The sequence below is a fragment of the Biomphalaria glabrata genome, chromosome 8, assembly GCF_947242115.1.
Source record: "Biomphalaria glabrata chromosome 8, xgBioGlab47.1, whole genome shotgun sequence".
Taxonomy (NCBI): domain Eukaryota; kingdom Metazoa; phylum Mollusca; class Gastropoda; family Planorbidae; genus Biomphalaria; species Biomphalaria glabrata.
Genome location: NC_074718.1, coordinates 40,333,442 through 40,347,278, shown reverse-complemented (window position 1 = coordinate 40,347,278; position 13,837 = coordinate 40,333,442). Strand labels below are relative to the sequence as shown.

The window sequence follows — 13,837 nt, the reverse complement described above, 5'->3', positions numbered from 1 at the left end:
GGTGAAAATGCAACGGCGCCTGGTGATAACTTATGCCCAACCTGCAACCGCAGCTGTGTATCAAGGATTGGCCTCTTTAGTCACACAAGAAGTTGCAAAGGATCGTCTCTCGAGATGTATACATATATGTTCTAAATATTAAAGGACAAAAAAGTGAACTATAAGTTTTGTGGAACGTTTTAATTAGAAAATAATTCATTGGTGCATGGATAATAGAAAGCTTTTCTTCTTATAGGATTTTAAAAAAAAAGCATCTTAAAGGAAATACGATAATATTACACATCATAATATTATACAAGCAATAATACATTTTTAAAAATTGTAATAATGTATTTACACACCAAATTACAATTTATGTTATGAATAATAATTTTGACACCAAATGTCCTGGTGAGATAGATAAATAATTGTTGCCAATTTGATAAAAGCAATGAAATTAAAATTAATGAAAAATAGTACACTAGAAAAAAAAAAGTTTCCTTCCTAACAATTGTTATGATTGATTGATTGATTGTTATGTCAGGACAAACTTATAGAAATTTTTACTGTTGGATTAGCTTTATTGTGGTACAGGTATGGTGAAGTATTTAAAAAAAATTAAGGAATCTAAATGTCAAAATATCGGTGAAACTAAACATTGTTATTTACCAGCAGCCCTGCTTGAAGACACTAATTAAACATTTAGAATGCATAAGGAACTATGAAAAAATTACTATAAGCAAATTAATTATACATTTCAAACTATTAGCAACCAAGGATACATGGGTCAAAATTCAGAGTGCCCTCCTCACGACATACAGATTTCATAATTTTTTTTCATAACATTTCTAAAAGTCATTTAACTCTTTCTCTTCATATTTTCCTAGTTCCGATAGAATTATTAATTTTTGCTAATTTTTTATTTCACTGTCCTGTTAGGGTTAAAGTTTAATAACATTTTTTGTTTGTTGTCAGAAAATGTTATATTTGCTATTGAATTGTAGGGGAATACATGCTCCTGTTACACAACACAAACTAAAGTTTGTAACTCCAAACATCAATTTAGTTTAATGGGGTCAAATCAACATTGGCATCATCAATTAGGAGAGAAAGAGTTCAGGTCCTCTTTACATACTAAGTTAAAAATATAGAAATGGTGAGAAGAATGGCTAAATATTGTTTCCTATAGGTAGAGGAGACCTTTCCATTAGTGTCACTGTCGTCACTCTTGGGGCTTTTGTCACTGTCGTGACTATTGGGGCTTTTGTCATTGTTGTCACCATTGGGGCTTTTGTCATCGTAGTCATTATTGGGGCTTTTGTCATTGTCGTCACCATTGGGGCTTTTGTCATTGTCGTCATTATTGGGACTTTTGTCATTGTTGTCACCATTCGGGCTTTTGTCATTGTTGTCATTATTGGGACTTTTGTCATTGTTTTCACCATTCGGGCTTTTGTCATTGTTGTCATTATTGGGACTTTTGTCATTGTTGTCACCATTCGGGCTTTTGTCATTGTCGTCACCGTTGGGGCTTTTGTCATTGTTGTGGTTATTGTCGATTCTATCATTGTTATGACTGGGCGAATCTTTAACCCAAATAGTAAGTTGTTCTCGCGTTATCTCTTTGTCTTCTCTGTTCGTCGCGCAGCAGAAATATGTGGTTCCATTATCGCCTGCCTGTACTTTTTTGTGAATCTCAGAGGTGTAAGACATGGTGACGCAGCCAGTTTCACTAATCCATTTGTTTCCTTGTTGAAACAAAAGACCCTCTAGATAGGCTTCCTTAGCTGATGACAGATTTGCGAATTTCCAAAACACGTTTATGTTTGGTGGTCCCTTGGTAATAAACAATAGAATTCATAATATAAAGAAAAAAAATTTACTAAAATAATGTGAATCATTTGGCAGACATTGTAACAGTTACACTATTTTACGGGTTAAGAAAAGTGTGGGTGTAGACTTTGATATCTACTCAGAGACTCTTGAGTCCACCCAGCTCTATTGGTACCTGACATTAGTTGGGGAAAAAGCAAAGGCGGTTGGTCGCTGTGATGGCCACGTGACACTCTCGTAAGCCGTAGGCCACAGAAACAGATGACTTTTACATTATCTGCCCTATAGACCACAAGCTCTGAAAGGGGGAACTATATATATATATATATATATATATATATATATATAGATAGATAGATAGATAGATAGAATTGCGGTTATAATACTGCGAACCAGTTAAAACTGTATTTTAGCGAGCACCAGAGAGGTAAAATAATCCTGTTTTTGAAATTTTATGTATAACATGTGACCTCTTGATAACTAAATCAGCCAGTGAGCGAGTCGTACTGTGCTCTTATAAACTAGATGAAAAGACCACATTCACATATTGGTAATGCTACCAGACAGGAAAACCAGTGACTTGGGCAGAATTTAAGTCATTGGTTAACTTGTATGACTAAATTCATGACGCGTAGGACGTAATCATCTTCTTTTTTTTTTTTTTAAATAACGTCTGTATTAAATAAGATTTAAAAAATAATTAAAAAAGGCTTTTTAAAATTTTTGTTATTGATTTTCCTTGTGTTCATTTATATTTTTAAAAGAGCGTTAATGTTCACCTTCTAAATTTTGGTCTGATATAAAAAAAAAAAAGATCTGCTAACGCAACAATATAATAAATAGAGTTAGAGGTAAAACCAATTGAACTTTTTAAACTTAGGGAATGTTCGTGCGTGTGTGTGTTCTAGTGTAGGGAGAGAACTCAGGAGAACATTTTGTATGCAGTCAGAAAACGAAAGTTACAAGCAAATAGTGGAGGTTGGAAGTAGCTATTGTCCCCCTCCCTCCCTCCCTCATTATTTAACTCTTTACCTTCGCAATTATTTTCCATTTTCTGACAGAACTGTTCATTGTTCACATTTGTACATTCCCACCCTGTTAGGGTTAAACTTCCATAACATTTTTGTTTGTAATCAGAAAACATCACTTTTGGTATAGAACTATTGGAGACTGCAGGCTCTTTTTTTTTATGTAACACAAACACACGTTTATAAAACCAAAAATTAATTTAATTTAATTGGGGTTCAAATCAACGAATTAGGAGAGAAAAAGTTAAAACTGTGCATCGCCACATTAGACAAGTGTTACTCACTGTAACAGTGCAGGTCAATGTAACATTTGCTCCAGCTTCAGTTGTTACTGAGAGCTTGCCAGTTTCCGTGGGCGTTGCAAAACTCAAGTCAATGGTTGTCGGAGCTGGAACAAGAAGCAGAACGTACATTGATATTTTTCCAACTATTTAAGAAGAATACATGAGTTACGTGTGGAAATAATTATTGGAGCATGAAATGGCCGGGCTTAGATAGATGGAGCCCTGATCATGATAGGCTAGATTTATGTTTACAATATATGTCCATTTGAAAATGTGGGTCACCGAAGCGTTGCCCAGTTTGATGCGAATGACGTTATTCATAGATTAGTTAATTTGTTAAATCTCATGACTTGTTTCAAAAGCTTGGTTTTGTCTCCCAGATCACATGACTTGTTTCAAAAGCTTGGTTTTGTCTCCCAGATCACATGACTTGTTTCAAAAGCTTGGTTTTGTCTCCCAGATCACATGACTTGTTTCCAAAAGCTTGTTTTGACTCCCAGATCACATGACTTGTTTCCAAAAGCTTGGTTTTGACTCCCAGATCACATGACTTGTTTCAAAAGCTTGGTTTTGTCTCCCAGATCACATGACTTGTTTCCAAAAGCTTGTTTTGACTCCCAGATCACATGACTTGTTTCAAAAGCTTGGTTTTGTCTCCCAGATCACATGACTTGTTTCAAAAGCTTGGTTTTGTCTCCCAGATCACATGACTTGTTTCTAAAGCTTAATTTGGTCTTCCAGATCACATGACTTGTTTCAAAAGCTTGGTTTTGTCTTCCAGATCACATGACTTGTTTCTAAAGCTTAATTTGGTCTTCCAGATCACATGAGTTGTTTCAAAAGCTTGGTTTTGACTCCCAGATCACATGACTTGTTTCAAAAGCTTGGTTTTGACTCCCAGATCACATGACTTGTTTCCAAAAGCTTGGTTTTGTCTCCCAGATCACATGACTTGTTTCAAAAGCTTGGTTTTGTCTCCCAGATCACATGACTTGTTTCAAAAGCTTGGTTTTGTCTCCCAGATCACATGACTTGTTTCAAAAGCTTGGTTTTGTCTCCCAGATCACATGACTTGTTTCAAAAGCTTGGTTTTGTCTCCCAGATCACATGACTTGTTTCAAAAGCTTGGTTTTGTCTCCCAGATCACATGACTTGTTTCTAAAGCTTAATTTGGTCTTCCAGATCACATGACTTTTTTCAAAAGCTTGGTTTTGTCTTCCAGATCACATGACTTGTTTCTAAAGCTTAATTTGGTCTTCCAGATCACATGACTTGTTTCAAAAGCTTGGTTTTGACTCCCAGATCACATGACTTGTTTCAAAAGCTTGGTTTTGACTCCCAGATCACATGACTTGTTTCAAAAGCTTGGTTTTGTCTCCCAGATCACATGACTTGTTTCAAAAGCTTGGTTTTGTCTCCCAGATCACATGACTTGTTTCAAAAGCTTGGTTTTGTCTCCCAGATCACATGACTTGTTTCCAAAAGCTTGTTTTGACTCCCAGATCACATGACTTGTTTCCAAAAGCTTGGTTTTGACTCCCAGATCACATGACTTGTTTCAAAAGCTTGGTTTTGTCTCCCAGATCACATGACTTGTTTCCAAAAGCTTGTTTTGACTCCCAGATCACATGACTTGTTTCAAAAGCTTGGTTTTGTCTCCCAGATCACATGACTTGTTTCAAAAGCTTGGTTTTGTCTCCCAGATCACATGACTTGTTTCTAAAGCTTAATTTGGTCTTCCAGATCACATGACTTGTTTCAAAAGCTTGGTTTTGTCTTCCAGATCACATGACTTGTTTCTAAAGCTTAATTTGGTCTTCCAGATCACATGAGTTGTTTCAAAAGCTTGGTTTTGACTCCCAGATCACATGACTTGTTTCAAAAGCTTGGTTTTGACTCCCAGATCACATGACTTGTTTCCAAAAGCTTGGTTTTGTCTCCCAGATCACATGACTTGTTTCAAAAGCTTGGTTTTGTCTCCCAGATCACATGACTTGTTTCAAAAGCTTGGTTTTGTCTCCCAGATCACATGACTTGTTTCAAAAGCTTGGTTTTGTCTCCCAGATCACATGACTTGTTTCAAAAGCTTGGTTTTGTCTCCCAGATCACATGACTTGTTTCAAAAGCTTGGTTTTGTCTCCCAGATCACATGACTTGTTTCTAAAGCTTAATTTGGTCTTCCAGATCACATGACTTTTTTCAAAAGCTTGGTTTTGTCTTCCAGATCACATGACTTGTTTCTAAAGCTTAATTTGGTCTTCCAGATCACATGACTTGTTTCAAAAGCTTGGTTTTGACTCCCAGATCACATGACTTGTTTCAAAAGCTTGGTTTTGACTCCCAGATCACATGACTTGTTTCAAAAGCTTGGTTTTGTCTCCCAGATCACATGACTTGTTTCAAAAGCTTGGTTTTGTCTCCCAGATCACATGACTTGTTTCAAAAGCTTGGTTTTGTCTCCCAGATCACATGACTTGTTTCTAAAGCTTAATTTGGTCTTCCAGATCACATGTCTTGTTTCCAAAAGCTTGGTTTTGACTCCCAGATCACATGACTTGTTTCAAAAGCTTGGTTTTGTCTCCAAGATCACATGACTTGTTTCTAAAGCTTAATTTGGTCTTCCAGATCACATGTCTTGTTTCCAAAAGCTTGGTTTCGTCTTCCAGATCACATGACTTGTTTCAAAAGCTTGGTTTTGTCTCCCAGATCACATGACTTGTTTCTAAAGCTTAATTTGGTCTTCCAGATCACATGTCTTGTTTCCAAAAGCTTGGTTTTGACTCCCAGATCACATGACTTGTTTCAAAAGCTTGGTTTTGTTTCCAAGATCACATGACTTGTTTCAAAAGCTTGGTTTTGACTCCCAGATCACACGACTTGTTTCTAAAGCTTAATTTGGTCTTCCAGATCACATGACTTGTTTCAAAAGCTTGGTTTTGTCTCCCAGATCACATGACTTGTTTCTAAAGCTTAATTTGGTCTTCCAGATCACATGACTTGTTTCAAAAGCTTGGTTTTGTCTTCCAGATCACATGACTTGTTTCTAAAGCTTAATTTGGTCTTCCAGATCACATGACAGAAGTCTGGAGGTCCCTGTATGCCTCTAGTTAAAACACACTGAAGAGCATGCTGTGCAGAATATCTTTTCATTTAGTTCAATGCTTTCGAACTCAGTTCATTAAAATAAAACTAGTAGCCGCATTTATTGCGGACACCATAGGCGTAGCCAGGAAAATTATAGGGGGGGGGGGTATTGTATACCTAATACATGTTTGTACGTAATTAATCTTTATTGAAATCTGACCCTTCATTCTAACTGAAAACGCAATTGTACCATAGAATAGGTTCTTCCTGGCGATAGTGGAAAGACTGTAGACCTCCCGCCTCTTGCAAGCTAGGGGGTCTGGGGAAGCGCTGTGAGCTCTTCAAGTGGGTTCGGGGCGGACCCCCACCGCCAAGCACTATTTCCAATATTTAAAAAAAAAATGCATATTTTGGGGTATCTACAGTGCATTACCCTGCTATTAAAAAAATGTGGTTAAAAAAACAAATCTGCTATTCACTGCACTTTATTACTGGAGAGCAGCGATTGGTAGAAATGTGTAACCCCTATGGCTACGCTCATAGAATTTGGTGACTGTAGCTTGCTTGAGATTTTTTTTTTTCGACAAGGGACGTTTTACCGTTAAAACCATCTATTTCCTTTAAGAAACTCAGAACCCCATTAGCTACGCTCATAGAATTTGGTGACTGTAATTTGCTTGAGAAAAATATTGAAGAGGGGGTTATTAACCTCAAAGTTATCTGTAAGGGGTGGGTTAAACTCAAAACCATCTGGATGGGGGAATTTCAATTTGGGGGAGGGTGGGTTGAACCCCCCCCCCCCCCCCCGCAACCTCCCCTCGGGCTACGCCCATGGCGGACACTATATTTACATATAGAATTTACATTAGAAAAGAACGTAAACTATTTAAATTCATTTACCGGAAGTAGTCAACACATGTCCTTTATCTTTACGCAATTCCGTCTCGTCCGCAACTTCCGTGACGCACTGATATAGACCCGAATCGTTACATTGTAGTTCTCTTAGTGTTAGAATGAGACTTACAGTGGACCAGACCAAATTCCTTATCTCGAATTTAGCTGTCCATGGCTTTGAAGGTGGAAACAGCTAGGAAAAAAAGTTAAACCAAAACTGAAATCACGAAGAACAGCATTGGTAAAATAGCTGACAATAACTAGTCAGTAAACTATAATCGCGGTGGCCGGGTTCGAAGATTGTGATTTTTTAAGTTCGGGATCTTTGGACGCTTCTGATGGGTACCTGACAATAGTTTGGGAAAAGTAAAGGCGTTTGGTCGTTGTGATGGCCACATGACACCCTTGTTAACCGTGGGCCACAGAAACAGTTGACCTTTACATCATCCGCCCCATAGATTGCAAGGTCTGAAAGGGGAAATTTGTTTTTTAAAACTATAATCTACGTTGTTCTGACCAATAAAATAGGCCAGAAGGGTCTTCAAACCCACTCTGTTTGTGGACCTTTAGCCGAAACAGACCCTTACTAAGTTTGAGACATTCACGTGTGCGAAATTTATTGTATCAGTTCGTTTAAATCAGTCATGTGATAAATTTATAATAGTTCTAGACAAACACAATAGATCTGTATTTTTAACACTTGGTTTTTTTTGTTTAGCGCTTTTTCATGCTTTTAGCTTTCTCAATACTCAATGGTTCTATCACTTGTCTGGACCAGTTGGAAAAATGGTGGTTGGGAGGAGAATAAAGTGACATCTGTTACCGTTATTGGTTTTTAAAAGCATTTACAAAAAAAAAAAAACTATATATAATTAAATAAATACAAATAATAAAACAAATAAGGAATCGACCTGAACTCGAACTCGTGGTTTACACCTCCTCGGGTCGACAAACTAACCACTATGCTAGTTACCTACTTATTTCTAGAAAAAAAATTATAGTTATAAATTGTTTGTTTCAATTTAGAGCTGCAACTTAAAAGGGGAATAATTCAGTTTTTAACATCATTTCTGTTCAGAACTATTTCTTTCCCTTATTTGAAATACCAAATAAAATAATTAATTACCAATAACTAATTGTTCAATTGTTTGAAAATTGTTTCTTGCGTCGTCTGGCTGGTTCTTTGTTGAAGCTTGTTTTTGTTTTGGTTTGGATGGCTGGTTCTTTGTTGAAACTTGTTTTTGTTTTGGTTTGGATGGCTGGTTCTTTGTTGAAACTTGTTTTTGTTTTGGTTTGGGTAGCTGGTTCTTTGTTGAAGCTTGTTTTTGTTTTGGTTTGGATGGCTGGTTCTTTGTTGAAGCTTGTTTTTGTTTTGGTTTGGGTAGCTGGTTCTTTGTTGGAGCTTGTTTTTGTTTTGGTTTAAATGGCTGGTTCTTTGTTGGAGCTTGTTTTCCCCATTATTGGAAAAGTCCCGTCTTATGTTCCACATTCTGAATTATGCATACCAAGAGTTGCGATGACATGGAGGCCAATACAAACAAGCGCAAACATCGAGGTTCTCCTATACAATGTGCAAGCCATCGTTGCTCTGTAGGGAAAGTGCTTCTATCATGTAGAGATTCAAATCTATTTTCATTAACACGCCATGTCTTTATAATAAAAAATGCGTGGTGCATCCACAAATAGGATCTATTTTGAAGCACATTATTATGTTTTAAATATAAACATTAATACATTCTATAACAGATATTAATAGAACGAGGTCCACATTATACATGCGCCATGCCATGCGCACCGCTAGTGCAGAAGGTGCGCACGTCTAGAACCCAGACTGAAAAGGATGTCGACATTAAGAAGAGGGAGAACTATTTCTGCCCAAGTCAGTGCATATGTGAAAAGACTGGGTTCAAGGCCGTTGTTATAATGTACTTGTGATGTCCCTGTAAATAAACATCCTTGCCTCCTTGAGCTGCCTCCCTTGAGTTATTACTATATTAAATAGATACAAGGTGCACTCTTTACAATCCGATCAACTATCCAGCAGTGATATTCGACTGGAGCCGAATAAGACCAGATAATGAAAAATGGCCGAATATCGGCCAGAGTTGAAGCCGAAGCTACTATCCGATACACCCCTAATACATGCATACATAGTTACATGCATACATATATATATATGTGTGTGTGTTTAGATTTAATAGTTATGGTGACGTTTTCTTTTTTCCATACAGTTAATTGCATTTTAATGAGTGGTTAAATTACCAAAACTAAAGGAATTAAATATTTTTGAAAATAAAGTACAAAATAGTAAGTGTTGGGGGGGGGGCGGGGTTAGCCTGAACATAAATTTGAAAAAAAAAGTGTTTTTTTTGTTTTTTTTTTGTAGAAATAGTCTTTCTTAAGACAGTACATTAGTACTTACCTAATGAAAACTTATTTTAGATTAGTTTGTAATTTTGGCTCTTGTGTTTATGTTTGTGATGTTATCAGAGCGCCTCGAGCCTACATTTTGTTTGTTAACATTTTGTTATTCTTATTACTTACAAACAAACAAAAAAAAAAAAAAAAAAAAAAAGCAGTAATTCGAAACTGCAGATGAGCGATTTCACTCACTTGGTTCAACTTGAGTTCGCCGCTAGATTGCTCTAACAGACACAGAGTTTCCGAAGGCTCTTTTGTTGAGACCGAGACCTCGCCCATTTCAAGGCGTGATTCGTGCATTGTCCTTACAAGGGAGATAGACTTGAAAAACGTAGGTGGTGGAGGTGGCTTAACTCCGCTGGTCAGTTCGCAAGTATAGATGGCTAATTGGTTAACACCACCTGCTGTTTCGGCCATCCTGGATGATTGCCTGATAAATACCTTGTTGTCTTGAAGCGATGTGACTAAAACATAGATAACATTCAGTGTTTTTTTTTTTACATATGCAAATCAGAAGCAAATCATCACTAAAGTGATGTCAAACTAATGTTACATCTCTCCTACTATCCAGGCTCTCCTCACACTGCACCAGACGACACAACGAACTTAAAGAACCTCACAACTCAGGGCTCCAAAGTATCAGTCAGTTTAATTTCAAATACATCACAATTGGCAACAACATTAACATTAATTATCTTTTTTATAGGGTCTCTACTGGCCTTCTAGAAACGCATGGAACGTCGCTTGACCACTCGCTTGACCACTCGCTTGATTACATTCGCCATGACTTACGTGTGTGATCTTTACGACACTGGTCCTTGCCAAACTGGTGTGTATTGTCACTAGTCACGGTTGAGCGCTCGTCCTGCGCTGGACTGGGGCGAGTTGGGTAGGCTAAAAACACACAGCATCTGCGTCACCACCAGGTTTACAACACTCTTTATATGTCTTACACATTCAAACTTAAATGCATCGAGCATTTGCCGTTCCTTTTGGGTCAGTTTTGTTTGCGCGACAGGGGAGGGGATGTTGAGAGGGCGACTTCTTTCCAACTAAAACTTTTATATCCTAATTCAAAATCATGACATGAAAAAACTGGCGAAGAAACTATAACTTTACGTTCGTTGTTGACAAAACATGGAAAGTGGCAGCTACCAGTGATTAGCTACATTGTTCATGATGTAGATCAGAGTCCCAGTGGTCACTTTTGTCGGTGGGAGGGATTCTAGCGATCTCCAACATTCCTGTTTTTTTTTTTGTTTAGTACATTCTTCTTCTTCTTTCTTCTTCTTCGTTCTCATTGTTATGTTGGAGTGTTCAGATGGCTAGACCAATACATGAGATGAACTGCGCAGTGGTTTCCAGGGAGCTCTCCATATAGTTTTCTTTCTATTGGGGTGTTTTGGGGCCAGTGTCTTATACGGGCCTCTTGGTAAAGAGAGCAGTTTTGGAGGACGTGGTCGGCATTCTCTGGTGATACTCCACATGGGCAGATTTCACTGGTTCCAATTTTGAGCTTCTGGTACATGTGTTGTCGCATTCTGTTGTGTCCGGTCCTGAGTCGAAAGATTAGACGTTGGTCTTGTCGGGATAGATTATAGTACACAAAAATAGGACGAAATCCACAAAACGCAATGCATCATTAAATATGAAGGACAACAAAGCTCCACTCTTAAGCAGGGCTCCTGGAATGTACGAATATTGCAAACCTGGCTCAGTGATAACTAACTGGATATCAGCGATGCAAGACAATCTGCACTAACACATGTTGAACTGTCAAGGCTTAAGCTTATTCCATGCAACTCGCGACGCACAAACGGACGTCAGGGAATGTATCGCAGTTAAGAACACACTGCTTAAGAAAGTCAATATAGATTACGTAAAAAAAAAAAAGCATTCTTACCTATTATATTGAGTAGGATTGTCAAACGTAGATTCATAGCGATTTAAAGACACGTTAATTTTCTAACCGGCAAACCTTCTGAAATTGAGCCTTTAAAAGGAAAAACATATTTATACAGATAGGTTTTATTTTTAAACAAGTTTTACATGTCTGGACAACTTTTTTTTTTTATTCATAAGAGACGTGCCCAAAAGAAGTAGGCCTAACCTTCCCCCCCCCCCCCCCAAAAAAAAAAAAGAAAACTTTATGTAATTAAAAACAAAGTAAAACGCTTAAAATAAACAAGTAAAACATTTAAAATACTTTTTTTTTGTAAAGAGACATTAACAATTTTATGCAACTCGTTGTTCCCCTCTAAAAAACTAATGAATGTGAGATTTAAAAACGATGAACCATTTTTTTACCAAAGGGCGATAGTACTCACCTACCAGAGAAAGTATCCTGGCCAAGCGAATGTTTAGATGTACACTTGATCTAGTTAGAGAAATAGTAGGCATATTCTTGAGTTGGGTTAAAGGTGACCATCGAATACGGATACAAGCAAAAATAAAATATTTAAAAACAAGCTAAACTAAGGGGAAAACCTTAACATTTACATCTACATCTCTCAATACTGTAATATTTATTTCCTATATTTGCTATCAAACAAAATAAATGTATAACCACTATTTAATTAACTAATTAGTTGATTAAAAAAAATGATTTATGTCTTGTTAGGAACCACTCATAATCAAACAAAGTTTGAACTCGATCAGAGTATGGTAAGCGGGAGATGGACCTTAAACTTGGTATCAGACAAGAGTTGATAAAACAATATAAGTTTTGAAAAATGACTTCAACTTTAATCGACATACTCGACAATCTATTATGTGATGAATATTTACAGTTTTCTGAAATCATGTTGTAGTTGGTTTTTTTTTTTTTTGTATAAGCTATGGAATAAAAAAGATTACAATTTAGCATAACTTGCATTCATGTATAGACAATATGGAAGTGAAGTGTGAATCGATCTGGCACACCTAGAGATGTGTTTAACCCTCCATCATCTCATTCTCCGCTACACCATGCAGCCCGTCTCTTCATCTCAAGCTTGACGATTCTGTTGCAGACTGTACTAGATCTAGACTCTAGGACTTAGTTGGCTTCAATGTTGCCCCACAACTAGATGACTAAAATCTACTAGATCTATATCTTATCTTATCTTATCTCATATAATACAGATGTTACTTCAAAAAGAAGATGATTACGACCTACGCGTCATGCATTTAGTCATGCATATTAACCAATGACTTAAATTCTGCCAAGTCACTGGTTTTCCTGGCTAGCTCAGGCAACCCATTCCATGCTCTAATAGCACTATGGAAGAAGGACTATTTGTACTAATTTGTCCTAACATATGGTTCTATAGTTCTATATGCTAGAAATAGTAGACTCTAGTTCTCTCAAATAATACGTTAACCATCATGTTATCGACTCTGCTGGAAAATTATGACGAATTGAGAGCCCAGGCATAAGAACAGCCCCCCTCCACACACACACAAGAGAAAGTGTATGTAAACATGAAATCTATAACTTACCAGAGAACGGGGAATACTAAAGTTCTGCCCCTGTAGAGCCTACATAGCTCTAGAAACAGTCTACAGTGTCAGGACGGAAGACAGGAGTCAAGACATTGCGAAAATAAAATAGCGATGCCAAACTGTGCAGATGTGCACACCACAATACTATCTATCTATCTATCTATCTATCTATCTATCTATCTATCTATCTATCTATCTATCTATCTATCTATCTATCTATCTATCTATATCTGTCTATATCTGTCTATCTATCTATCTATCTATCTATCTATCTATCTATATATCTATCTATATCTGTCTATCTATCTATCTATCTATCTATCTATCTATCTATCTATCTATCTATCTATCTATCTATCTATCTATCTATATCTGTCTATCTATCTATCTATCTATCTATCTATCTATCTATCTATCTATCTATATATGTCTATCTATCTATCTATCTATCTATCTATCTATCTATCTATCTATCTATCTATCTATCTATTTATTTTTCTTTGGCAGGTCTGTACGACGAGGTCTTATCTTATCTGATACAGACGTTACAACAAAAAAGAAGATGATTACGTCCTACGCGTCATGCATTTAGTCATGCATATTAACCAATGACGTAAATTCTTTAAGTCAGTTGTTTTCCTGGCTAACTCAGGCAACCCAATTCCATGCTCTAATAGCGCTAAGGAAAAAAGAGCATCTGTACAAATTTGTCCTAGCATATGGAACAAGGAATTTGCGTTTATGCGTTGTGTCTATCTGAGTATTTTATTAATGAGCTATTGGTCTAAACTGCCCACAGGTTGTGACGTTGCAGGTGAATGTTGAGGCCCT

The 13,837-nt window shown here is 37.0% G+C and overlaps 1 protein-coding gene across 5 annotated transcripts; it reads right to left on the bottom strand.

Annotated features, from left to right (window-relative positions):
* Positions 1-161: 161 nt before the first annotated feature.
* Positions 162-13,111, bottom strand: LOC106053400 (uncharacterized). 5 transcript variants are annotated; one of them, XM_056037388.1, is made up of 7 exons: positions 13,004-13,101; positions 11,851-11,900; positions 11,427-11,516; positions 9,716-9,987; positions 7,109-7,295; positions 3,125-3,228; positions 162-1,815 (listed from the first exon to the last, which is right to left on the bottom strand). In XM_056037388.1, exons 3-7 carry the CDS (start codon positions 11,461-11,463, stop codon positions 1,114-1,116), a joined length of 1,302 nt encoding a protein of 433 aa, XP_055893363.1. In that variant the 5' UTR covers positions 11,464-11,516; positions 11,851-11,900; positions 13,004-13,101; the 3' UTR covers positions 162-1,113. The 5 variants fall into 5 exon arrangements, with proteins under 5 accessions (XP_055893363.1, XP_055893364.1, XP_055893366.1 ...); XM_056037389.1 differs by having other exon boundaries at positions 11,855-11,900; positions 13,004-13,093; XM_056037391.1 differs by having other exon boundaries at positions 11,851-11,926; positions 13,004-13,082.
* Between the last annotated feature and the right edge of the window lie 726 nt (positions 13,112-13,837).